The 25,562-nt window shown below is 50.8% G+C and overlaps 1 protein-coding gene across 3 annotated transcripts; it reads right to left on the minus strand.

Annotated features, from left to right (window-relative positions):
• Positions 1–215: 215 nt before the first annotated feature.
• On the minus strand, positions 216–25,353 carry NELFA (negative elongation factor complex member A). Of its 3 annotated transcripts, none has more exons than XM_032492540.1 (11): positions 24,970–25,353; positions 6,673–6,844; positions 5,314–5,475; positions 4,038–4,127; positions 3,093–3,223; positions 2,932–3,001; positions 2,597–2,688; positions 1,855–1,966; positions 1,141–1,418; positions 955–1,054; positions 216–849 (listed from the first exon to the last, which is right to left on the minus strand). In XM_032492540.1, exons 1-11 carry the CDS (start codon positions 25,177–25,179, stop codon positions 665–667), a joined length of 1,602 nt encoding a protein of 533 aa, XP_032348431.1. In that variant the 5' UTR covers positions 25,180–25,353; the 3' UTR covers positions 216–664. The 3 variants fall into 3 exon arrangements, with proteins under 3 accessions (XP_032348431.1, XP_032348442.1, XP_032348451.1); XM_032492551.1 differs by having other exon boundaries at positions 2,597–2,685; positions 24,970–25,322; XM_032492560.1 differs by lacking the exon at positions 24,970–25,353 and adding an exon at positions 24,556–24,828.
• Between the last annotated feature and the right edge of the window lie 209 nt (positions 25,354–25,562).

Consider the following 25,562-nt stretch of genomic DNA (forward strand, 5'->3'; position numbering starts at 1 on the left):
GACGTGCAACAAACACCAGAAACAGTGTTGTTCTGATTTTGGAAAAAAGCTTTTTTCCCTATCATAAATAACTTGGCTCCCAGACTCCCCGTAAGAGTGAAGCGGCCAGGAGAGGAATCGCGGACGCCCCTCACCCTGCAGTGGGCTGGCCCCTCCCCCAGCGCCGACCCCCCCGAGCAGAGCGGAGGGTGAGCTGGCCAGAAACACAGCTCTGGTGCTTTCTTTAGAAAAGCTGAACTTTAATTACTCAGTTTTTACAGTGGAAACAAGTACCCAAGGCCTGGTCTTAAATGCGCACGTCCGTACGAGAGGCACGAGACTGCGGGCGGGGAGCGCAGCCTGGCGTCCCTGGCGCCGCCCCCACCTGTCCTCAGCCACGCTGGGCGCCACCCACGGCGCCTCATGAGGCAGGGGCTGCACGAGCAAGGAAGAGCCCTCCCTCAAGGCCAGTGGAATTTAAGAAGAAAATTAAAAAAAGAAGTCGAACTGTCAGAGCTGTCCCTAAGATTAGGAAATTACAGCTTTCTGGGCTAAGTTTGACATTCAAAAATGTAATATTGAATCCAAAAAAGTGTCTTAAATCACACAAAAGGGAGCCCATACTAAAACTTAGAAAACAAGTCCGAACCCCGAGACAGGGCCTGCAGCGCGGGCGGCCGCGGCCTCAGGACACGTTGGCCATGGGCTTGTACTTCTTGAAGCGCGTCCACTGGCCCGTGGCGTAGTTCATCTCGAAGACGGTGTCCACCAGCATGGTGGTGCTGCCCTGGCCGTCCGACTTGGGCAGGTCCTCTGTGTGCTCGCTCAGCTTGATCTGGATCACGTCGCCCTGCTCCTGGCAGGGATTCTCTGCAGGGGAAGAGGCTGCTGGGCGGAAAGGGTTGGGGGCCAACCCCCGACCCCTCACCGGAGGACCCGCAGCCCCAAGCCCACCAGGCTGGCCACCAGACCCACCTCGGGAGCCGGCCATGAAGCCCAAGATGAGGGCCTTCTCGGGCCGCGTGACCTTATTGGCTGTCTTGAACATCTCCTGCGCGGCAAACATCTGCTCCCTCTGCAGTGGGAAGAGGGTGTGGGTGCCCGGGCCCCGCTGCAGTGCTGGGGGGCCAGGCCATGTGCCCCCCCGCCGCCTACACCTACCGTGAGTGACAGGTTCTTCTTGGGCTGCTGCTGGGCGGGGGGCTGGGCCTGGGGGGCCACCATGGCCACCGGAGGTGTCTGGGCGGCGGGGGTGACAGCTGGGGGCGTGGTGGGTGTCAGGGGCGAGGTGGGCGCAGTGGGTGTGGGTGCAGCAGGGCTCGGGCCGCTGTTGTACAAGGGCGCCCTCTGCTTGAACTGCGCGGGCAGCGCCGGGCTCGCAGCGCTGGGCTCCTCAGGCGGCCGGCTGGCCTGCAGGCTGGCTTCCCGGGAAGATGGGGCTGCAAGCGGAGTGAGGCCTGGTGAGGGGCCGGGGGGCAGGGACCCCGCCCTGGGCTCTGCGCCCAGCCTGCGGCTCCTAGAGATGTGGACGGGGTCTGCTCCGCTGCCCGCTGACCCCGTGCCACCCCAGAACCCAAATGCTGCCCGGCTTCTGTGACCCTGCACTTCCCGGAGGGTAGGGAGATTGTAGGGGTGGGCCCTGGCCCCAGGAAGGGAAAAGCAGGGGAGAACTTTGGGTTCGTTTCTTCAAGTTCACGCCGGCCAGGAGGGTCTTGGGTCTCCGGCCGGCTCCACTGAAGGAGAGGGACGAGGGACAGAGATGTCCTGACCCCCAAGGAAGCACCACATGGGCAAGTCCTGGGGAGATGCTGCTCCTTCCTGGCGAGCAGGGGTCACCCAGACCACGGAACACCGCCCGCGTGCGGCGCCCCTCACCTGGCGGGGCCTCGGAGCTGGGGGCATAGGACGAGGCCGGGACGACACTGGGCGTGGCGGGTAGGTAGCTCGTGGAGGGCAGCGCAGGCTCATTGTTCAAAGACCCGAGTTTCTGGAAGAAAGAGTCTGTGGTTCCTCCCAGAAGAGGCCGGGGGCTCAGCACGTGCTTCCCCCAGACACTGGGCGGGTGGCTCTTCCATGGCCTCAGTGCCTCACCCCACTGGAGGGGCCCCAGCCCTGGAGCAGGACAAGGACACTGCTGTCCCCAGGGTTGGGGAGGGGACCTCTCTGGGCCCCACACTGGGCAGTGTGGGACCCCAAGTGTCCAACCCTGGCCCCCGGCCTGGAGCTGCTGCAGCAGAGGGGCAGGGGCCAGACGGTTCCCATTTGGTGAAGGAGCCTCTCGAACAGCTGTCTGAGGAAAGGAGAAAGCTCGACCGTGTCTTCCCTTCCAGGAAAGCACACGATACAGGATGCGAGAAAACAGCTCTGCAAGAGGAAGAGTCACCTGCTGCCCAGAGACGGGCCTTCCCAGGCCACCTGCAGCCACGCCTCCACAAGGCGCACATTCGCCGTGCCCGGCGGCCCGGCCTCCCCACCAGCAGAGGCCTCTGAGCGGGGACACCGCCAAGGAGCCCCCCGCACAAGATCTGCGCAAACACGTGTGCACACGCACCCTCCAGCAGCCACAACGCGAACAGGAGGGACCCCGCTCCGGCTGCTGGAGGCGCTGAAGTCCTACCTGAGTGGATACCAGGCCGGCTGCATAGTCGGGGGTGGCGTTCTCGATGACCGTCTCCTCCTTGGCCGGCTTTTCTGCCACTTCTGCGTCTGCTGAGAAATCGGAGCCCTCAGTGGCCCGGCCACCATCCTGGCCCCAGCTCAGAGCAGGTCACCCAGGGGCACGCAGTCTCCAGGCGAAGCCGGCAACGAGCCCCCAGGGAAGGGCCGTGCGCGGGGCTGACTCTCTCCAGCCAGAGATGAGGGAGACACAGGCCTCCACGAGCAGAGGAAGCGGGGCCCCTGGGCAGCCAGCGCCCCCTCCGCAGACCTTGCCCGGAGGCCCCGCACACGCACCCAGCGTCTTCCTCCTCCTCTTCGCCTCCCGGCCGGCACCAACCATATCCAGCTCAGAAATGTCAAGAAGCTGCCAACACAGACAGAAGGCCACCCTCAGCCACAGCGAAGGCGTGCTGGACCGGTCCTGGGGGCCACAGAAGCCAGAGGGGCATGCTCACCTTCACGCCCCTCTCCTTCCGCAGGGGCGTCCTGGAAGGCGGGATGGGAGTCCGGTTCCCGGTGGGGCTGAAGACACTGGGCGCGGTGGGGCTCCGGAAGGGCGCCTGCTTCGGGATGCCTTTGAGCGGGGCTGCAAAGAGGACGGTGGCTGTCAGGGCTTCAGACACTGTGACCAGCAGAGATGGCCCAGGGCGAGCTGCCCTAGGGGAGGACCACAGGGACCGCTCATCTGCCAACTCCACAGCCCCCGCCCAGGGCTCCCATGGACAGACTGCATCTCAGGGCAGGGGCAGGTGGCACCCCCGGGACGCCTGTGACCAAGGGCCTGTCCTGTCCCCCTCCCATGAACTTGGACACCAAGCTGGCCTGCCCAGAAGGGCAAGGCTTGGAAATCAATGATGCCACAGCCAAAACGTGGCATTTTCAAAGACACTGAACAAAGGCCACCTCTGCAGCCATCAACCCAATACATGGACTCCATCAGCTCTGACAACTGTGGGTGCTACTCCTTTCCTGTGCCTCTTGGTGAATGGACCTGTTACAGGCTGGACAGCCAGAACTACCCACCCTCCGTCCCCACGCCTGATCCCCATCTCCCACAGAGGACGCAGAGACCGCACCCGGCCAGTGACCCGAGCTGCATGGCAGCCCGCGCCCGCCGGCTGCTGAAGACGTGTGAGAAACCAAAACAGGCGTCTCCCTCTGCTGTCCTTCCTTGTCTCGTGGGTTCACATGCAACCTTCCAGATCCTACATGGAAAAGCTTCTGAAACTAACCCCGAGCTCGCCCCTCGTTCCACACTCACAGGCCCGAAAGCACCCTCAGGCCTGTCGCCACCAGATCCCAACCCTAGAGGACTCTGCTGACGAGGGAAGAGTGTCTTTAGGGCAGACACACGAGGCAGCCGGGGCTGGCAGGCAGGGGTGGTGGGGGCGCGGCCTTACTCGTGGTGTCCATCTTCCGGAGCAGCCCCCGGCCCTTGGCGTGGAAGGGTACCCCCGCGCTCCTCTTCAGCTGCTGGGCAGTCTCGGTGGCTGCAAGGACAAGGGTGGCGGGTCAGCGCTCAGCTGCATGGCACCACGGAGCGAGCCCGCCTCAGTCTGATTACAAGGAAGGCCGAGGTGCGAGTGTTCGAGCATAAACACGGGTCTGCCCCCTCACGAAGCGTCATCTGTCGGCTGAGAAACCCAACAGGGTACGTACAACTACGTTCTCCACCTTCTGTAAGTACAGCCGCTAAGGCCGCACCTCCCAGGGGATGGCGGGCAAGCTGGGCACAGGAGGAGGCACAGCCAGGCCGGGGTCTGGGAGGGGCCTCCCCTCTCCCCAGGCAGCTGCAGGGAGGCCTTGTGGGGACCTGGGCGAGGGCCCGAGGCGGGCGAAGGTTCCTGGTGAAGTGTCCTCACTGGTGGTCCTCGCTAACTGAGCATTTCTCTTCACAGAAGCATAAAGACAAGGGGTTTTCCTGACACAGCTCAGGGAGGACCAGAGCCCCGCGCCCAGCACCAGGTTCTGCTGCCAGAGGGTGCGTGGAAGGGTCTGAGGCCCAGGCTGCATGCTGCCAGCTCCACAAAGCCACACAGCAGTGCTGACCCGGACACTGTCCATCTGCAGCCAAGGGTCATGATGCCTGCTGTGTTTCATCTGGATTCTTTGAAAACCGGGCATTAAGATCAGTATCATAACTATTTACAAAAGAAGTTTTGCTGCCACCGGCCAGAGGAATCAACTTCCTTGCCTTCTTCCCAGCAAGTATCCCTGCACAGACACATTACAGGGCACCGTCCGAGAAAACATCACGTGAAATGACCCAGCATCTTTAGGGTCAAACTGAGACCGTGTACAACTGAAGGGGTGAGGAGCTCCGGAGTGAGGCCCAGCCTGTGGGAAGTCCCTCCCAGGCTGCCAGTCTCATCGCCAGTGTGACACAACCGGTACAGAGGTCACTTTTGTATCAAAGATTATAAATACCGTAACCTGGAAATTGGGAAGTTTCTAAAGCAGATTTTTAAACACACAGTTTAGCCCGGCGTCAATAAATTTCAAATAAAAGAAACAGCAACTACGTAGGATTCTGTCTTTAAAAGACAGTTTAGGTACCAAAAACCTAGAGGAAATTAAACAACTGCAGACATAAGACAAAAGCACAGTTTGCTGGGCAGTCGGCGCTCCCCAGTCCGCGGGCCCCTGGCGGAGCGGCCCGGCAGGACAGGCACTCACACTTCTGCAGGAGCTCCGCCCTCAGCGTGGCGCTCTTCGGCTTCCTCTTCAGCTGGAAGTGCTTCACTGGGGGGGTGAGGGGCCCCGCGAGGGTCGTCAGGGCGTTCTTGTTCAGGTACTGGCACTCCAGCGGGAGCATGGCCGACGCCTCACACTCGCTCACTGCTCGTTCAAGAACCAACATGTTAGGGCGGTGTCCCTGCCTGGGCCTCGGCTCTCACCGCTGATGCTAAGAGGACCCAAAATGCAGCTTCCTGTGTACAGTCTTGGAGCTGCTGCTTTGATTGCAACGCAGAAAACAGGGGTCCACAAACTGTCTGCCATCACTCAGCCATCAAGGCCACTGACCTGGGCAAGGATGGAAGGGGCCCATCGGAATCCCCAGGGAGCTTTTAAAGGCAGAGGTGCCTGGGCCCCACCCCAGACTTGCTGGGCGGGAAGGCTGGGGCCACAGGTTCCCATCAGTACAGCTATTTCTGGAGGGCGTTTCAGGCACCCCAAGAGCAAGCGGCGGGAAGGGAAGGTCTGCGGCCAGCACGGTTTCTCCCCCGCAGTCGTCCCTGCTGCCCAGGTTGGTTAATGGGCTGACCCGGAGGGGAGGGGAAGCACAGATCAGCCCCAACCCTGCCCTTCCTGCCCCAAGAGGACCAACCTCCCACCTAAGAGATGACACCCAGGTGGGCGTGGACCTGTCTGGACCCTCGTCAAGGTAATCATCAGCACAGAGACATCTTGGGTTTGCTCTGGAAGAATCTATGTAGTTCGTGGGCAGTTACAAAGCAAGTGAAAATCCACAGAGTAGAGTGAGTTCTTGTGGTTGAGAAGAAGCTTCAGAAGCGACAGGGGGGTGGGGGTGGCCCCGCAGGGCAGCTTCCATCTTTAAGGGCTGCCAATTCCAGTCTCCAAACCAGGAGAAGAGCAGTCCTTCTCAACTCTGTCCTCTCAGACCACCTGCAGGCGTCTGCTAAGTGGGCTTCCAGTTCACGTCCTAAACAAGGGGCCTACTGCTACTTCCAACACACGTCTACTCTGCGCCAGGGCGTGTCCCAGCGCCCGTGTCCTCGTGGGGCTGCGTGCGGAGAGGGGGCGTGTGAACATGAAACGAAGTCAGTGATCCATGAGACAAAGGAAGTGCAGTGAGGGGGCAGCTGGGGGCAGCTGCTTTTTGCAGATCGGCAACAACCCAGACGGCAGCAGCGGGCGCAGGGGAGACGTGTGCACACAGTCAGCGTTTCAGGAACCACAGCGCACCACACAGTACACACATAGCCCCTCAAAGTCACATCCGTTAGAGAAAAGGTGCTCTAAAGGAAGGCGTGTCTCCCCCGTCCCAGCATAAACCAAGCACATGCAACCTACCCTTTTCTCTAAGTTCTCCTAAAATATCCTGAACGTTGGGATTCTGCTCTTCAAGATCAAGGTTCAGCGATCCGGTGTCAGGAAAGGACTTCAGAATGTCAGCTACCATGAGAACCCAGGGGTCCGAATCCAGGGTGGCAAGCTGGATGATCTCCGTGAGGGCGCCCTTCATCTGCCGAGAGGGAGGTGACAGTCCTGGGCGCCTAGCCCCCACCGCCACCCGGAGCCCCACGTGCACTCTGGGCGGCACCAGCCCGGGGCTGAGCAGGGCCTCTGAGCACCTTTGCTTTTCAACTGCCCCCATACCCGGCCCCACCCCCGGAGGAACCTACCCCAGGGCCACCCCACATCCCCAGGCTGCCACAGTCTCTTCCGGGTTGCAGCGCCATCTACATCCAGTGCCCCGACCTGGGCCCATGGCTCGCCCTCCCCTGGAGCGGTTGTCTCTCCCCACTGCCCCCACCCGGCTCCCAGCAGCACACAGCCTCCGGTGGGCGGACACTGGAGGAAACTGGTCTCGCTCTGGCCCCTCCGAGAGCCACCAGTGCCCCTTAGGAAGCCTGCTGAGGGGGCCAATGGGGTGTGGAGAGGTGGGCCCGGTCGTATGGGGGGCCCCGAGGAGGCAGGTGGCCCCAGCATACTCAGCAGAGCAGAGGCTGCAGGCGTGCAGGGCAGGGACCATCTCTCACGCCACGGCCAGAATTTAAGATGAAGGCGACGCCCCGTGTGGCCGAGGCCAGGAAAACTGGGGAGGGGGTGCGGAAAACAGGAAAACTGCCTGGCGGCTCCTCAGAGAGACAAGCACCGATCGATCACCACACAGCCCAGCAGCCCAGGCCGAGGTGCTGACCCGGGGGACAGAGACACACGCCCCCCAGGCCTCGTGGGTGAAGGGCTGCATTCAGCAGAGCCGAAGAGCAGAGGCAGCCAGCTCCATCGTCTGCTGGATGGACAGACAGAGCGCTGCTCACTACCCTGCGGAGCAGCGCCTGGGACAGGCGGCAGCACTGGCACCCGTGACAATGTGGAGGAGCTGCCAGCACAAAGTTCGGAAAGAAGCCGAACACCACAGAGCACGGCCGGGGGGGGGGGGAGGTCCCCGTACACATGCAATGTCCACCACAGAGAAATCCACAGACGTACAAAGGGGGATGGACGGTGGTCTCGGAGCTGGAGGCAGGGGGAGCAGGGAGTGACTGGCGAAAATGTCCCGGTATCAGATGGTGGCAATGATCGCACAGTATTGTAAACATACTAAAAACACAGAACTGTACACTTTAAAAGAATGAATCCTCTGTGAATATTTCAATCTGAAAAATTGTTATGAAGCCAAAAAATGTGGGGTCCCCGGAGCACCTGAGCCAAAGCCCACAGATGTCTCCACAGTTGGCATCAGCCTACGCTCCGCCTGGAACCAAAAGAACCCATCCTGGAGGCGGGAGTGCCCCTGCCCGGGCTGGGTGCCACGTCCCCAGGTGCCAGAAGCTGGATGCCCAGGAAGCACAGCCCAGCCGTCTCCAGAGGCAGCCTGGCAGCAGAGACAGGAACTGGGCAGGACAAGGACAGGCCTCTGTCCGAGGGGCAGTCCCTGTCACCTGGAACAGCTCTGGCCTCCTTGACACGAAGCATCTCCTCAGCCCAGGGGAGCCATGGTCCCAGAGGGACCGGCGGAGGAGCAGCCCAAGGGCCACACAGGACGAGCAGACAGACGCCTCCGCTGGGCACAGGACCCCTCTGACCAGGCACAGCGCCGTGAGGTTTTAAAACTCTCCAAAGCAAGGGGGAGCGATGAGTTCAAGATACAGCAGGACAACAGGAGGTGGCCCAAGCGACACAAGAGCCCAAACCTAGAAACAGACCTGAGACGTCACGAAACCTCTGAGAACACGTTACAGGGTGTGAGTGGACGACGAGCTGTGGTGCTTTCCACACCATCCAGAGGTCACTGCCCTCAGTTCACCTGCAAGTCTGGGGTGACCCCACTCAAAGCGGAGAAATGTTTCCTTCACAGAACTGGACCTGATTCTGCACTTTCTATGAGAAAATCAATAAACAAAAATAATAAGAAAAATGTAAAAGGTAAGAGGAAGATAGGTTTTACCAGACGTTAAAATGATAAACGCTGCATGATCAAGTATGTTCCTCCCGTCACTTTATCGCCAGGTAGACTTCAAGTGGACCAGACGTCAACCTGAGGCGTGAGGCCGTGCGGCTCTAGGAGAAACCACAGACAGCCTTCCTTCGTGGACTAAGGAGGCCTCTGTAGTTGTGACTCCAACCAAGGAGCCATAAGAGAGCAGAATCTGACTTCTGCTACTCAGGCACTTCTTGCCTGGAAAACCACACACAGTAAATGAGGGGAAACACACCTGCAACCCCTATCACGGGCGGCTAGCGCGACACGCAAATACAGACCTAGAGGCTGGTCCTACAGGGCAGGTTTAAACGTTTACCGTTACAAAAAAATGTCTTAAAACTCTTAAAACAGAAAGGCTACTCAGCCTCGTCTGCCTTAAGAGAAGTGCAGAGTAACCGCTCGCAATGCCAGCCACGGGCGTGCGTTCATGGCGGTGGCGCCGGGTCTCCCTGGGCTGCAGCACCCGGGACAGAGTCGTGAAGACGGCCAGGGAGCACGTGACTACACGCACGACTGGAACTCAAAACGGGCATCGCCTCCACTCAGTTTATTTTGGTGACACTCATCTCAATTTATAACGTATGTGCTGTCTGCCTGAGCAATTAGTACTTCCAAGAATTTATCCTCTGGTTACCTTGCACACCTGAGAGAATTCTCTGAAGCAAAAGGCAGGAAACAGCTCCACGCCCACCAGTGTAAACGGGAGCCCAGGTATAAAGCAGGCCCTGCCAGGCAGTGGCAGACACGGCGACCACACGTGCGCTGCGCACGAGCATCCCGAGGTGGCCTCACAGCTACGCCAACCTCTAGGCATGCATCCTACGGGCACCATGAGGGGCCAGGCCAAGTGAGGAATGGGGGACACAGAGACAAACAAGACACAGGGCCTGGTCTCAGAAAAGCTCACGGGTGAGCACCAAATAAACTGAGAATTCACCTGTGTTCACAGAAACCTGCCGCCACAGGTTGAACTGTGCCAGTCGGAGGATGCTGGCGTCCTAGCCCAGGGCTCAGGCGCGCCCTCCTCTGCACAGACGGGGCACCCACGTGTGCCAACCCAGCACAACTCATGTCCTGGTCAAGAGGGAGATCCGGACAGAGACCACCGCATACGGGGGAAGACGCTGTGCGGACACGAGGAGCAGACGGCCGCGGCCCAGGCGACGCCCCACAGGCTACAGGTCAGCAGAAGCCACCCAGAGCCGGAAGACAGCACGCTTCTGTCATCCCAAGACACAGGCTCTAGAGTGCAGTGACCCCAGCAAACTACTACAACCACCACTGGACGACCCTTTACAGAAGTATTTAAGGGGAAAGAAAAGGAAGGGAAGGGGGTTAAAGACGAAAAAACCACTGTTATGAACTGAACGTCTGTGCCAAATTCATCCGCTGAACCCCTGATCTCTGGGAGGGGACCGGTCACAGGGCAGGGCCGTCCAGCGCAGACCAGCATCCTTACAGAAGAGCCCCCAAGGCTCCCTCCGCCGGAAGGCTGCAGCCAGGAAGGGCCTCCCCGGACCGCAGCCAGCCTGCCCAGAGGAACGGTGCGTCCCGGACGTCCCCTCAACCACAACCGCAAGAAAGTGAAAGTCTGCTGTTTAATCACCAGGTCTCCAGTGTTTTTGTGATGGCAGCTCATAGACCGGGACAGCCGCCTTCAGGTTAAAGACAGTGCCTCAGCCGCGCCCCCGTGCTAAGCTTCTACCACGTCTCTGGGGGAGACAGCTGCAGAGCAAGGAAGGGGTTTCCAGTGCTCGCCAACACCGCACGCACACACACACACGGCACCGCACACACACACCCTACACACGCACCCCCCCATGCCTCACACACGACACCGCACACACACCCCACGCACGCACGCACCCCCCACGCCTCACACACACAGCACTGCACCCCCCCCCACATGCACGCACACCCCCCACACGCATGCACACACACAGCACCGCACACCCATGAGGAAAGAAGAGCCAGCTTGCATTCAGGTGCACGGCTGAGGGCCCCGGGCTCAGAACTCAGAGAAAAACAAGCTCCCAGTCCAACAGCACTAACCAGCGAGTCCTCCTGACGTGTCAGAGACCCACCTGCGCACAGGGAACCAAGGTGAAGAGAAACCAGAGAAGCATAGCTAATGACTACTTAGACAAAACTTCAAAAGCACAAACTATAAACTGAAAAATGTACTGCTCTGTATTAAGACGCATTTTTTTGTTCAGCGAAGGGCAAATGGAAAATTTAACAGGCGGGTAACAAAATGGCAGATACAACCCATAATGTTCAAAACCAGCAGTGCTTAATACCAAAATATACAAAGAGCCCCCACAAATCAACAAGAGGACAGCCACCCCAATAAGAGACAAGCAGATGCTATTAACAGGCAGCGTACATAGGGGGAATTTGAGAAGGCAAGGACAAAGTGACCGATGTCCCAGAGGAGCCAGAAAAACCCAAAGGAACACAAGCTGGCACCTTCCAAGCACCTGATATGCAAAAACAGCAAAGTGGGCAAAGCCAAGTGCTGGCTGGGGCAGGGGAGACGGCGCAGGTGCTCAGGCCCTGCGTGTGGGAGTGTGACCACCACTTAAGCACATAGTCTATGACCCAACTATCCCACCTCGGGCAAAGATTCCAAATAAATGTTCACAGTGATTTGTGCATAAGCAGCTCTGTGTCACAGCGCTACTGTGGGGGCCGAGCGGGAGGCAGCCTGCCACCCAGCACGGGAGAGTGATGGGGATGGGGACAGTGCCCGTGGGCCCCTCGGTCTCCGTCTCGCTTTTTATCAACAACCGTTTACCAACATTCAAAACATTCTTAGTCAGCAGGTCTTACAAAAACAAGTCATAGACCTCCGTTTTCCAACCCCAAGATTGCACCCACAACAGCAACATGGGTTAACATGTTTTGTTAAAACTGATCAAGGTGCAAGACGATAAAACTTGTATCACTTAAAAATATATGCCCCCGGTGGGGAGGGTACAGCTCAGCAGTAGAGCGTGTGCCTGGTGTGCATGAGGTCCTGGGTTCAGTCCCCAGCACCGCCATTAAAAAAACAAGTAAATAAATAAATAAACAAACCAGATTACCCCGCCCCCCAAATAATATATACACCCCCCCCCCCCCCAGTCTGAGCGACCCTAACCAGAAAGACTCAGGACGACAGGACAGGCCAGAAGTGGCGCTGACAGTCACCACGGGCACGGACTCTGGGACCTACTAGAGCGCCCGGCGCCCACAACCACCACGGGCGCCGACTCTGGGACCTACTAGAATGTTTTCAACTAACAAGACTATTGTCAAACGTTATCCAGAACACCTGGGACCTCCGTGCTCCTGGTGGGAAAGCAGGGTGGTGCCGGCCCCACAGAAAGCAGCCCTGCAGTTTCTTACAGGTAAACACATGCCTAGCACGGGCCTGGCCATCCCTCTCCCAGGTGTCTCCTCCGGAGAAACAGAAACAACGGTGCGCACAAGGACATGTCCACTCCGTGAACACGTCCAGACAGAGCAGCGTCACTCAGCAGTAAGCTGCAAGCTACTGATAAACAGAACACACGGGTGAGCCTCAACATGAGGATGCTGAGCGAAAAAAGCCAGACCAAAAAAGCACTCTTTTTCTAAAAAAAAAAAACCCTGATACCTTCTTCAGTTTTTTAAACTGTGATTCGATTAATATTCTGGAAAATGCCAATTAATGTGTGGTGACAGAAAGCACATCAGTGATCACCTTAGGGCAGGGAGAGGGCCAGGAGGGGCGGACCACAAAGAGGCAGGCAGAGATTTAGGCTGTGAGCCCTTTGCTATCTTCATCGTAACGGTTTTACAGGCGTGTACATGTCACACTGCGCACTTCACATGTGTGTAGTTTGAGACAACAGGCTTATGAAAAATGCTCACTATCACTGATACAGAAATGCAAATCAGAACTACAATGAGGCATCAGCTCATACAGGTCAGAATGGCCATTATTAAAAAGTCCACAAGCCATAAATGCTAGAGAGGCTGTGGAGAAAAGGGAGCCCTCCTGCACTGCTGGTGGGAATGCAGTTTGGTGCAGCCGTTATGGAAAACAGTATGGAGATTCCTCAAAAAACTAAAAATAGACTTACCCTATGATCCACCAATCCCACTTCTGGGTATGTATCTGGAGGGAACTCTAATGTGAAAAGATACATGCACCCCAGTGTTCACAGCAGCACTATTTACAACAGCCACCACCTGGAAACAACCCAAATGTCCACTGACAGATGACTGGATAAAGAAGATGTGGTATATTAATACAACGGAATACTACTCAGCCATAAAAAAGAATAAAATAATGCCATTTGCAGCAGTATTCTTACTTCATTAAGTATGATAATCTCTAGCCCCATCCCAGTGAAGTAAGTCAGACAGAGAAAGACAAATACCACATACCACTTATATGTGGAATATTTTTTAAAAGACACAAATGAACTTACTTACAAAACAAAAACAGACTCACAGACATAGACAACAAACCTACTGTTACCAGGGGGTAAAGTGGGATGGGAAGGGACAAATTGGGAGTTTGAGATTAGCAGATACAAACTACCATACACAAAATAAATATATAACAAGTTTCTACTGTACAGCACAGGGAACTATATTCAGTATCTTGCAGCAACCTATAACGAAAAAGAGTATGAGACTGAAACATGATGCTGTACACCAGAAATTAAGGCAACACTGTAAACTGACTATACTTCAATTAAAAAAAAGACATTTTTAAAATAAATATGGGTAGTTTATGTCAATTATACTTAATGTGAAAAAGAGCCCCTAAAAACAATATGTATCTTTGAAGGACACGTACCAAAGACACGCCAGAGACACGGAGGACGGGGACGATCCCACCCACGGGGAAAGCGGAGCGGGATGCAGGAGAGCAAGAGGCCAGGAGACAAGAGAGACCCCACAGAGACATCAGCGAGTAAGTTTAACAACAGGAGAAGGAAGGTAAAGAGTCAGACACTGCCCAGACTGTCACAAGGCGAGGAAGGGAGTCTCGAGAAAGCACCCCGGAGGCTGCACAGAAAGCAGCGGGAAGCCTCACTCGCCTGACCGGAGATTCGGAGAGAAAGGGAACAAAAACCGGGGCAAAGGCAATGTGTGAGGACATAATTGTTAAGAACGAGTAGATGAGAGATCATCATAATTTCAGGAAGCCCAACGAATTTTGTAGGATAAGTTAAAAAAAAATTTTCTTCACCAAAACATGTCATAGGAAACCGCAGAACTAGAATGAAGCCAGTCGCAGGCCAGTGGGCCTGGGGCCACCAGCGGCAATCCTCTGGAGTGACACCAGGTTACTCTCAGTGACGACAGTCGCACACCACAGGCACCTGACCACAGAAAGGAAACAGCTGAGGGACAGTGGTGTTTAGGTGAAATTTCAATGAAGCAGCCAGTCTATTATAAAAGGTCAGTGTGAGAACTGTCACCTGGACCTGGGACAGTTTCCTTGCAAGCAACAACAATGAGAGAGGCGGATGTCACGTGGACACTCTTATTGGATCCTCTGCACCTGGGCTGGAAATTGAGCCTACTTCTCTGTTTGTGTCTAAGTGTCTTAGAGCCTCCAAGCAAAAGTGGGAGGTTTCATTCCTACTGACGTGATTTCAAACAGCAAAGTTTCTGAGAGCCTGTGATTTTAGACAACAGAGTTCTCAGTGGGTAAGACAGCCACGTGATTAAAAGGCATTTATGACATGACGACCCACAATCGCGCTGTGCCCTTGGGAGAAACACTTTCCTGTTCGCTTGGCAGCTGGCCTCATTACCTGTTTGTTACTCAGGGTGATAAATACATAGCTATCCCGGTCACTGACTACTGGAGTCCCTAAGCTCTCCCATGGCAGTCTCACAGGTGGGTAATTTTACAAGCCACACAACTATCTCACAGTCACCCCTAACACCTCCTTTGGCAGCAGTGTCAAGGCCTTGGACCAGAGGGGTCACTGGTTTTACTCAGTAGCGGCATTTATTATTTTCTCAAAGCCCTTTCAAATAGAGCTGAAACATCAAAGTCAGCATCTGCATCTCACAACACTGTAGTTGTTACTCCCGATGTGACTCTTCCTTCCATAACCAAATGACACATTCTTAGAGAGCAAGGCTCTAAACCACCTCTGGTCCCGCACTGGACAGACCGCACTTCAGCTGTCCCGGGGCTCAGACTTGCTGGTGCAGATCCTCAGACTGTTTGGATTCCATCATCACGTGAGCCAATTCCTTTTAACGGAAACCAGTATCTCTTTCTCTGTACATACATGGCGTTTTTAGGTACATACCAGGTACACACACACGTCCTACTGGTTGTTTGTGCGGAAAGCTCTGTGTCACACAGTGTGGAACTTGTACAGCCCAGCCATCTAGTCCCCTGTACCCATGCTCCTACGTAAAAAAAATTGATCTGCAGAATAATATCCCCTAAGGTACCAGACCTGTAAACAACTGATGAAAGATACCGAAGACCGCTAGGCAGCCCGCTAGGCAAATCGGGATGTCCTGGGGAGTTTTTAATTATCAAAAATACACATAAAAATTCTTTTCAGAAAAGCGCAGTATCCAGAGTGACCCAGTCTTTTTGCATTCTAGCTAAGTAAGTTCTTTATTATAATTTCTTGTAATATGGGTAAAATCCAAGAACTACACATTTTGAAAAAAATCAATGAAAGAAAGCTGGTATACTTATGTCCGTGCTGGACAAGAACAGACAAGATGTTACCAGCTACAGAGCCGTCCGTATAAAGGTCCATGGCTCAGTCCCCAAGTCAGCAGCAACAACTCTAAACTTGCACACGCCTCAGAATGTATAAAGCAAAGTTGACTAAACTGTAAGGCCTGGACAAACCCATAATCTTAACACAGGTAAACATACACCTTCTCACTAGTTGATAAAATTTATGTTTTTTACATCATTAAGAACATAGTAGATCTCTACAACATGATTTAACAAATTTGACCTAATGAACATATACTAGGCAATGGATCACAAAACCAGAGAATAAACATTTTCTCAAGCTCACTTGCAATGTTTACAAAATCTGACCATGTATTTTGCCATTAAGCAAATCTTAAATTTCCAATGGCTTAAATAATATAGACTATATTCTCTGACAAACACTCAATCCAGCTAGAAATCACTAGAAAAACATAACTTAAACCTCTCCCCCTCCAATGTATGGGAAGAAACATTCCTAGATTACAAAATGGATCAGTGAAGAAATCATCACAGTAATTACAAAATATTGTGACCTGGTAATCATAATACTATCAAAATGTGTAGGATGCAACTAAAGTTGTGACTGAAAAAGAATACCTAGGACTTAATACGTATATTTTAGGGAAAAAAAGGCTGCAAAACAAGGTGAACGTCCATCATAGGAGATTACAAAAACAAAATAAATACAAAAAAATAGAAGGAAGAAAATAATTAAAGCACAAAAATCAGTAAGAGAACAAACACGTAACAGAATATCAACAAATTCAAAAGCTGGTACTTTGAAAGACTGACAATCATCTGGTGAGATAAAACAGAGAAAAAAAAAATGAAAAAGGGAACATCATAACATGTACTTCTAATACCAAAAAAGGTAAGAGGATGTTATTATCTACTCACTGCTAATAAGTTTGAAGTTTTAGTAGAAACAGCCAAATCACTAAAAAAAATACGTAATACCAAAATTTCACTTAAGAACATAAAACCAAACATCAATATTCAAAAATACACCCACAGAGAAAACCCAGGTCCCCCACACGGCTTCATTACTAAGTTCCAATTCCATTATTAAACAAGCTTTCCAAAGAGGAAAACAGAGGATACACTACCACACCTTTTATAAGGGTCGTATAAATTCAATAACCAATATGTAACAAAGACAGTCTGGGAAAGTAAAATTAGAGGTTAATCTCATCCATGACCATAGATATAAAATTCATACACAGAAGTATCAGGACAACATAATCCCACAATATAAAGTGACCAAGTTAGGTTTACTTCAGGAAAGCCAGGTTGCTTTACAATGAATGCTATTCTGTAAATGTGGTAAACAATGTGTCAATAGATATTTTAAGCATTTAATAAAATACAGTATTCATTCATGTTCACATCTACCATGATTACCACCAGAAAACTGGGTCTGCCTCTTGTTGGTGTCGAGCCAAAAGACACAACCAATTTAGAGTAATGATGGCAAAGATGTTCAGAGAACTCAAGAGAAGTATAGATGCACAGAGTGAAGTCTTTAGCAAGAGAGTTGGAAAATGTAAAGAATACCCAAACAGAGTTGAAGAATAAAATCACTGAAATGAGTAACACACTAGAAAGAATCAAGAATAGATTAAACAAGGCAGAAGATCAGCTCACTGGGCTAGAAGACAGATTGGTGGAAATTACTGCAGAACAGAAAAAAGGATGAAAAGAAATGAAAACAATTTAAGAGAACTCTGGAACAACATGAAGCACACTAATATTTGCATTATAAGGGTCTCATAAAGAGGAGAGAGAGAGAAAGGACCTGAGAAAATCTGGGGGGAGATGACCACTGAAACCCCCCACAACTTGGGAAAGGAAACAGTCACCCAAGTCCAGGAAACGCAGAGAGTTCCACACAGGATCAGCCAAAAGAAACACACCGAGGCACACAATAATCAACTTACAAAAATTAAGGATAAGGAGAAAATATTAAAATCAGCAAGAAAAAAGCAACAAATAACATACAAGGATCCCACTCCTGGGCACATATCCAGAGGGAACTCTAATTCGAAAAGACACATGCACCCTAATGTTCACAGCAGCACTATTTACAATAGCCAAGACATGGAAACAAACTATATGTCCATCAACAGATTACTGAATAAAGAATTCGTAGTATATTTATACAATGGACTACTACTCAGCCATAAAAAATAAAATGCCATTTGCAGCAACGTGGATGGACTAGAGATCATTGTTCCTAAGTGAAGTCAGCCAGAAAGAGAAAGAAAAATACCCTATGATATCACTCATATGTGGAATCTAAAAAGAAAAAAAGAGGACACTAATGAACTCATCTACAAAACAGAAACACACCCATGGACATAGTAAACAATCTTATGATTACCAGGGGAAAGGCGGTGGGAAGGGATAAATTTGGGAGTTTGAGATTTGCAAATGTTAGCCATTATATATAAAAATAGATTAAAAAAAATTTCTGTAAAACACAGGGAACTATATCCAATATCTTTCAATAACCTTTAATGAAAAAGAATATGAAAACAAGTGTATGTATGTATATGCATGACTGGGACATTGTGCTGAACACCAGAAACTGACAGACTGTGTCTGACTATATTTCAATAAAAAAACTAACAAACAAACATACAAGGGAACGCCCATAAGGTTATCAGCTGATTTTTCAGCAGAAACTCTACAGGTCAGAAGGGAGTGGCACGATATATTTGAAGTGATGAAAGGGAAAAACTTACAACCAAGAACACTATCCAGCAAGGCTCTCATTCAGACTTGATGGAGGAATCAAAAGTTTGAAAGATAAACAAAGCTACAAGAATTCAGCACCACCAAACCAGGTTTACAACAAATGTTAAAGGAACTTCTCCAGTCATCAAACCATGAAAAGAGAACAAAAAGGGAAAAAAAAAAAAAGATTGCTTTGGCAGTTCTGGGTCGTTTATGGTTCCACAGGAATTTTTGGAACTGTTTGCTCTAGTTCTGGGACGAATGTCGTGAGCAGTTTCACAGGGGGTGCACTGCTTTGGGCAGTGTGGGCACTTTGCTAATGTTGATTCTTCCAATCCAAGAGCACAGGATGTCTTTCCATTTCTTTGTATCATCTTCAATTTCCTGCAATTGTGTTTTATAGTTTTCAGAGTATAGGTAACCTACTTGGTTAAGTTTATTTCTAGGTATTTTGTTGTTTTTGATGTAATGGAAATGTTTATGTCAGTTATAAATTTCTGGTTTTTGAAGTGCAAAAAAAGTGAATAAAGGCCGCAGATGGCAAAATATCCTTTTTCGTGGGTGAGTTATATTCCATTGTGTATATGTGCTACATCTTCTTTACCCAATCATCTACTGATGTGCACTTAGGATGCTTCCATATCCTGGTAATTATAAATAATGCTGTTGTTAATAGCAGAGTGTATGTATCTTTCCGAGTTAATGTTTTTGTCTTTCTTGGATATATGCCCAGGAGTGGAGTTGCTGGGCCATATGGTGGTTCTATTTTTAGTTTTTTGAGAAACCTCCATATTGTTTTCCATAGTGGCTGCACCAATTTTCATTCCCACCACCAGTGTACAAGGCTTCCCTTTTCTCCACATCCTTGCCGACATTTGTTATTTGTGTTCTTTTTGATGATGGCCATTCTGACAGGTTTGAGATGACGTCTCACTGTGATTTTGATTTGAATTTCTGATATAAGTGATGTTGAGCAACTTTTCATGTTCCCGTTGGCCATCTGCATTTCTTCTTTTGGAAAAATGTCTGTTCAGTTCTTCTGCCCATATTTTAAATGGGTTGGTTTTTTGTTTGCTTTTTAATTGAAGTGCAGTTGATTTACAATGTTGTGTTTGCTTACGACGTACAGCATGGATGGACCTGGAGGGCATTATGCTTAGTGAAATAAGTCAGACAGAGAAAGACAAACACTGTAAGATATCACTTACATGTGGAGTCTAAAAAAATACAACAAACCAGTGAACATAACAGAAGAGAAAAGGACTCACAGATGCAGAGAAGGAGCAAGTGGTGCCCAGTGGGGAGAGGGAGGGGGAGGGGCAAGATGGAGGCGGAGCACTAAGAGGCACAAACTACCAGGTGTGAAATAAGCTGCCAGGGTGTACGCACAACGTGGGGAATACGGCCAACAGGGCGTAGTCGGTATAAATGGAGTATAGCCTTTAAAAAAAAAACCACAACCCAGCCAAAGAGCAGAAGGAGGAAGAATTTATTATTACTCGCAACAAGTAAAGAGAAGACCAGGAATCCTTCCTAAAGCAGTGTCCCCTGGAACAGCAAAACTGGGAAGCTTTTAAGCTAAGGGTACATGCATATTCAGAAAGTGGCTTGACTGGTCGCCAGAGTCCCAGCTTTAATAGATTAAAGTAACCAGGGTCAACACCATCATCCCACCCTCCACCTGTGTGCGTGTTGGCGGGGGGGGGGGGGGCTCATTTCTTGCAGAACTCAAAGGCGTGTATCAGATTAGGTGTATCCCTTGAGGAGCAACCAGAACTCTGTTTCATCGCTGAACTATTGGTGCTTCACTGCTTTTCCTTTTTTTCTGCATCCCTCACTTCCCTTAAGATCATTAATTACTGAGCCCCGTTCAAGGGCAAGCACCGTGGCCAGGCTTAGACCACAACGGTGCCCCTTATGTCAAGAAAGCCATGCTTGGCTCTCTTTCTCCAGGGACCCCCTACCCTATCTGCTTACACAATGGCTATATCCAAGAACAAAAGCAAACACACACACACACACACACACACACACACACACACCCAAAAGAGCCCCATTACAGCAAAGGTCGGCAAGGACGTGAGGGACCGGGGCCGCGGCGAGGGCGTGAGGGACCGGGGCACTCAGAAGCCACTGGTGTAAAGAGCAGAAACGCTGCGGCCGCTGAGGAAAGTAGTTCGGGAGCCCCTGAAGTGGTAGCCGCACGGCCACTGCAGACCCAAGTAGCCCTCCTAGGTACACACCTGAGAACTGAAAATGCACGCTAATAAAAGCCTGCCGTGAATCTTCACAGCAGCGCTACTTACAATGGCCAAAAAGTGGAATCAACACAAATGGCCACCAAATGATGAATAACTGATGAATGAAATGTGGTGTATCAATAAAACAATTAGCGGTCACAAAAAAGGTACAAGTATTGACACAAACTACATGGATGACCTTTAAAAATATCATGCTAAGTGAAAGAAGCCAGTCAGAAAAGACCACATAGTGTATGATTCCATTCACATGAGATGTCCAGAACAGGCAAATTCACAGACACAGAAAGATTAGGCCTTGGGGGGGAGGGGGGATAGGGACAGGAATGCTAACCCAGAGTTTATTCTGGGGCTGATGAAAATGTCCTAAAGTCAACTAGGAAGATGGCTGTACAACTGTGTAAGAACCACTGAATTTTCATTTTAAATGGGCAGATTGTACGACATGTGAATTACACCTCAATAGAGCTGTTTAAAAACTTCATTCACTATTAAACCAGACAATACTCTGGAGGGTCCTGCTGAGTAAGGTTAGGCAAGACAAAGAAAAGCAATTGGAAAGTAAAACAAAATAGTTACCTACACAGAAAAATTAAGGAGTCTACAGGAAGATTATTGCAATTGGTAAGACTTCAGTACAGATGTCATTCACAAACTCATCTAAAAACAAAATTTTAAAAGACACCACTTACAACAGATTGAAAAAATAAAAATTATCTAAGAATATATCTAACAGAAGACAGAAGGACTCAATGGAGAAAATCATAAAACCCTACAACAAATATTAAAGATTTAAATAGAGAGATATGCCAATATTCCCAATTTGTAAGATTCAACATTAAGATGATTTCACCCCAGAATGAAGTGTAAATTCAACTCAGTCTTTTTTTTAATTGGTGATGTGATTTTGCTTTTATTTTTTTAAACTTCAAAAAATGTTATTGAAGAATAGTTGATTTATAGTGTTGTCTCTGGTGTACAGCATGATGATTCAGTTATAGATACACATATATAATTCCTCTTCACATTCTTTCCCATCACAAGTTACTACAAGATCTTGAATATAGTTCCCTGCGCTATACAGTAGGAACTTGTTGTTTATCTATATTATATATAGTAGTTTCTATCTGCTAATCACAAACTTCCAATTTATCCCTCCCCATCCCTTTTCCCTTTTGATAACTGTAAGTTTGTTTTCCATGTCTCTGTTTTGTAAGTTCATTTGCATCTTTTCTTCTTAGATTCCACATATAAGTGATGTGACTTTGACTTACTTCACTTCACTTAGCATGACGATCTTACTTTACTTAGTAGGACGATCTATGGTTAATTCATTTTGCTGCAAATGGCATTATTCTTTTTTTTTAATCACTGAGTAGTATTCCACTGTATGAATATACCACAACTTCTTTATCCAGTCATCTGTTGATGGACATTTAGGTGCTTCCATGTCTTGACTATTGTACACATTGCTGCTTTGAACACTGGGGTGCATGTGTCTTTTCGAATTAGTTTTCTCTAGATATCTGCCCAGGAGTGCGATTGCTGGATCATACGAAGAGTCTACTTTTAGTTTTTTCAGGAATTTCCATATGGGTTTCCATAGTGGCTGCACCAAACTACAGTCCCACCAGCAGTGTAGGAGGGTTCCCTTTTCTCCACAGCTTCTTTAGCATTTATTGTTTGCAGACTTTTCAATGACGGCCATTCTGACTGGTGTGAGCTGATACCTCATTGTACTTTTGATTTGCATTTCTCTGACAGTCAGCAAAACTGAGTATCTTTTCATGGGCCTACTGGCCACCTGTATGTCTTCACTGGAGAAATGTCTGTTTAGGTCTTCCGCCCATTTTTCATTTGGTTTTGTTGTTGTTGTTGTTACTGTGTTGTATAATATATTCCGGAAATTAAGCCCCTGTCTGTCACATCATTTGCAAATATTTTCTCCCATTCTGTAGGTTCTTTTTGTTTTGTTTATAGTTTCCGTTGCTGTGCAAAACCTTGTAAGCTTAATTAGGTCCCATTTGTTTATTTTTGCTTTTATTTTTATTGCCTGGGTAGACTGCCCTAGGAGAACACTGCTAAGATTTATGTCAGAGAATGTTTTGCCTGTGTTTTCTTCTAGGAGATTTATGATGCCTTGTCTTATGTTTAAGTCTAAGCCATTTTGAGTTGATTTCTGTGTATGGAGTGAGGGAGTGTCCTAGCTTCACTGATTTACACACGGCCGTCCAGCTTTCTCAGCACCACTTGCTGAAGAGATTGTCTTTTTCCATTGTATGTTCTTGCCTCCTTTGTCAAAGGTCAACTGACCATAGGTATGTGGGTTTAACTCAGGCCCCCTTTTTTTTTTTTTTGAGGGGAACATAATTAAGTTTATTTATTTATTTTTAGAGGAGGTACTGGGGACTGAACCCAGGACCTCGTGTGAGCTAAGCATGCGCTCTACCACTGAGCTATGCCCTTCCCCCTCAACTCAGTCTTAAAGCCCCAAATAGTTCTATGTACATACATAGCTGAAAAGTGAAAATAAAGTACGGAGGCGCAAACGGCCAGGAATGGGCCAAGAAGATGCTCCTGAAGAATAAAAGCTGGAGGGTCTGCCCTCTTCGCTGTTACAACTTGCTACCTGTGAAGTAGCAGCAGTTAGCAAGTTACCAGTGATACACAAATAGCTGAAAGGCACAGAGCAGAGCCGAGAAACAGACACACACTAGAAATAACAATGCAGATCAATGGGAAAAGACATCTGTTTCAATAAATGGTTCTGGACTAATTAGACATTCATACAGAAAATAATAAAATTGGACTCCCAGCTTCACATAATTATCACTTTTGCGTAGACTGAAGACTCAGTAATAAAAATTTTTTTTCATTTCAGCTTACTTTTATTTCCTCATATAAATGGGTACAGCAGGAGATGTGATTAAAAAAAACCAAAAACCCTAACAATTTCTTCACAAGGCTGGGACAAGTGAGCACCCACAGCTGGGCGGGTGCCTCAGTCCCTTTTTCCAGTCTTTTTCCATCACTTTTTCTTATTTAAAGTTTTGGCCATGAACTTGGGACAAATACGGTTAATAAACAGGTTATTTGAGAGACAAACTTCCATCTACCCCATGCCAGATTCTCAGAGAGCTCTGTGCAGGTAAGAGGCAAAACTGTGCCCCTGTGACACACACAGGGAGTCCCCCCACCCCTCAAGCAGGGAAGCACATCCTAAACCAGACAAAATCGGCCCCACCCATAGGGGAAGACCAGAGGTGTACGCCTGTCTAGTTACAGCTAAGTTTCTGTGCATCCAGAGTCCGTGCAGAAAACTTAAGTCAAGCCACACCTGGAAGACATCTGCAACATATATAACTGAGAAGGGACTGCTAATCAACAACAAAAAATTCTGCAAAGCAATGGGGGAACAAAAGAGAATGGGGGAAAAATTTGAACAGACAATTCACAAAAAAGATCAAATAATAAACACAGGAAAGATGCTCAACCACGCGCATACTCAGAGTGGAAGACTTCAGCAGTGAAAACTAAAACCTCAGGGGCTGCAACTTGGATGACGCTGTCAAGGAAGGTGTCAACCGAAGACAACAGACACACCCACATCACTCACACGAAACACGACACGATACACAACATTAAATTCAAATCACGCAAAGCCAAACTGTTCTACTGAAAAATGCATACACACAACCGGTAAGTTATACAGAACGGCAGAGAAACGAACACCTCCCAAAGTGAGGGAGGGGCTGCGATGAGGAGGGGGAGGCGTTTTGTTCCACTTCTTGATCTGCATGGGAATCGCAGACGCCGGTGGCTCTGCTATTTTATTCGTCACACCGACAAACGTGCACGTTTGTACACGTTACCGACGGGAAGCAACTACAAACTGAAAAAATGTAACAGTAAACTGCAATGGTAGGCGGGTACCGTTTAAGCAAGCGTGGTGCCTCAACATTTAAAAAACACTTCGCTTATTTTGCGTGAAAAGCGATATAACTTACCGATCAGGAGAAAAACAGAAAACGGACCTCACGTGCCCACGGATTAGAAAGATGCAGAAACGCGCGTGGAAAGAAGCCTTTTAGAACACAGGGCGCCACCCCGGAGGGCACGAGTCCGCGGAAAACCGCGATCCCAGGCCGCGCCGAGCCGGACACAGCGACCGCGCAGCCCCGGGACCGCCAGCCCGCCCTCCGCGCCCCCGCACGGCCCGCCCGCCGCACGGGTGCCGGGGCCCGCGACTCCGCGCCTCCTCGGGAACGCCGGCGGGGGGAGGGCGAGGGCCGGGGGGCCCGAGCGTGGGGGAGGGGCGGGGGAGGGGAGGGCCGGGGCCGGGGCCTCGGGGCGCAGGGAGGCGCGGCCCCCAGTGGCAGGCCGGCCCCGCGCCCGCTCCGCCGCCCGCCCGCCCGCCTCACCTCGTCCACCGTGCGGCGCGGGAGGTGCAGCGTCCCGAGCAGCAGCTTGAGCTTCACGGCCGACGAGAGGCCGTGGAAGCAGAGGCGGATGTTGTCGATGACGGCGGCCGTGAGCAGGGACGCGATGCTGGGCGGCGCCCACAGCTCGTCCGTGGCCCCCAACTTGTTGTGCAGCCACAGGCCCGTGTCGCTTTCCCGCATGGACGCCATCTTGGGGGGGGGAAAGCCGGGCGCCGCCGAGCCGGCATCTTATGGAGACACCTACGCGCCTGCGGTGAGGACCTCCAACATGGCGGCGCCGGCCGGGCGCGCCGCGGTGACGTCACAGGAGGGGGCGGGGCCTCGGAGAGGCGCTTCGCAGGACGCCGAGGAAGGCCCGCCGGCCGCCGTAATGTAAAATGGCGGCGCCCATGGCCAGCTCTCGAGGACCACGGAAGATGACGTCATCAGAGGGCTGGGCGCGGCGGCTTGGGGTTCGCGCTTGAAGTCGCCAGTGGAGCGAGATGGTGCTCGCTCGGTCGACTGTCTCCTGGGTGTGCTTTCCCCTTCAGGCTCGATGCGGATGGGAGCCCGCCAGCGCCGGCTGCCACGGG

The sequence above is a fragment of the Camelus ferus genome, chromosome 2, assembly GCF_009834535.1.
Source record: "Camelus ferus isolate YT-003-E chromosome 2, BCGSAC_Cfer_1.0, whole genome shotgun sequence".
NCBI classification, from domain to species: domain Eukaryota; kingdom Metazoa; phylum Chordata; class Mammalia; order Artiodactyla; family Camelidae; genus Camelus; species Camelus ferus.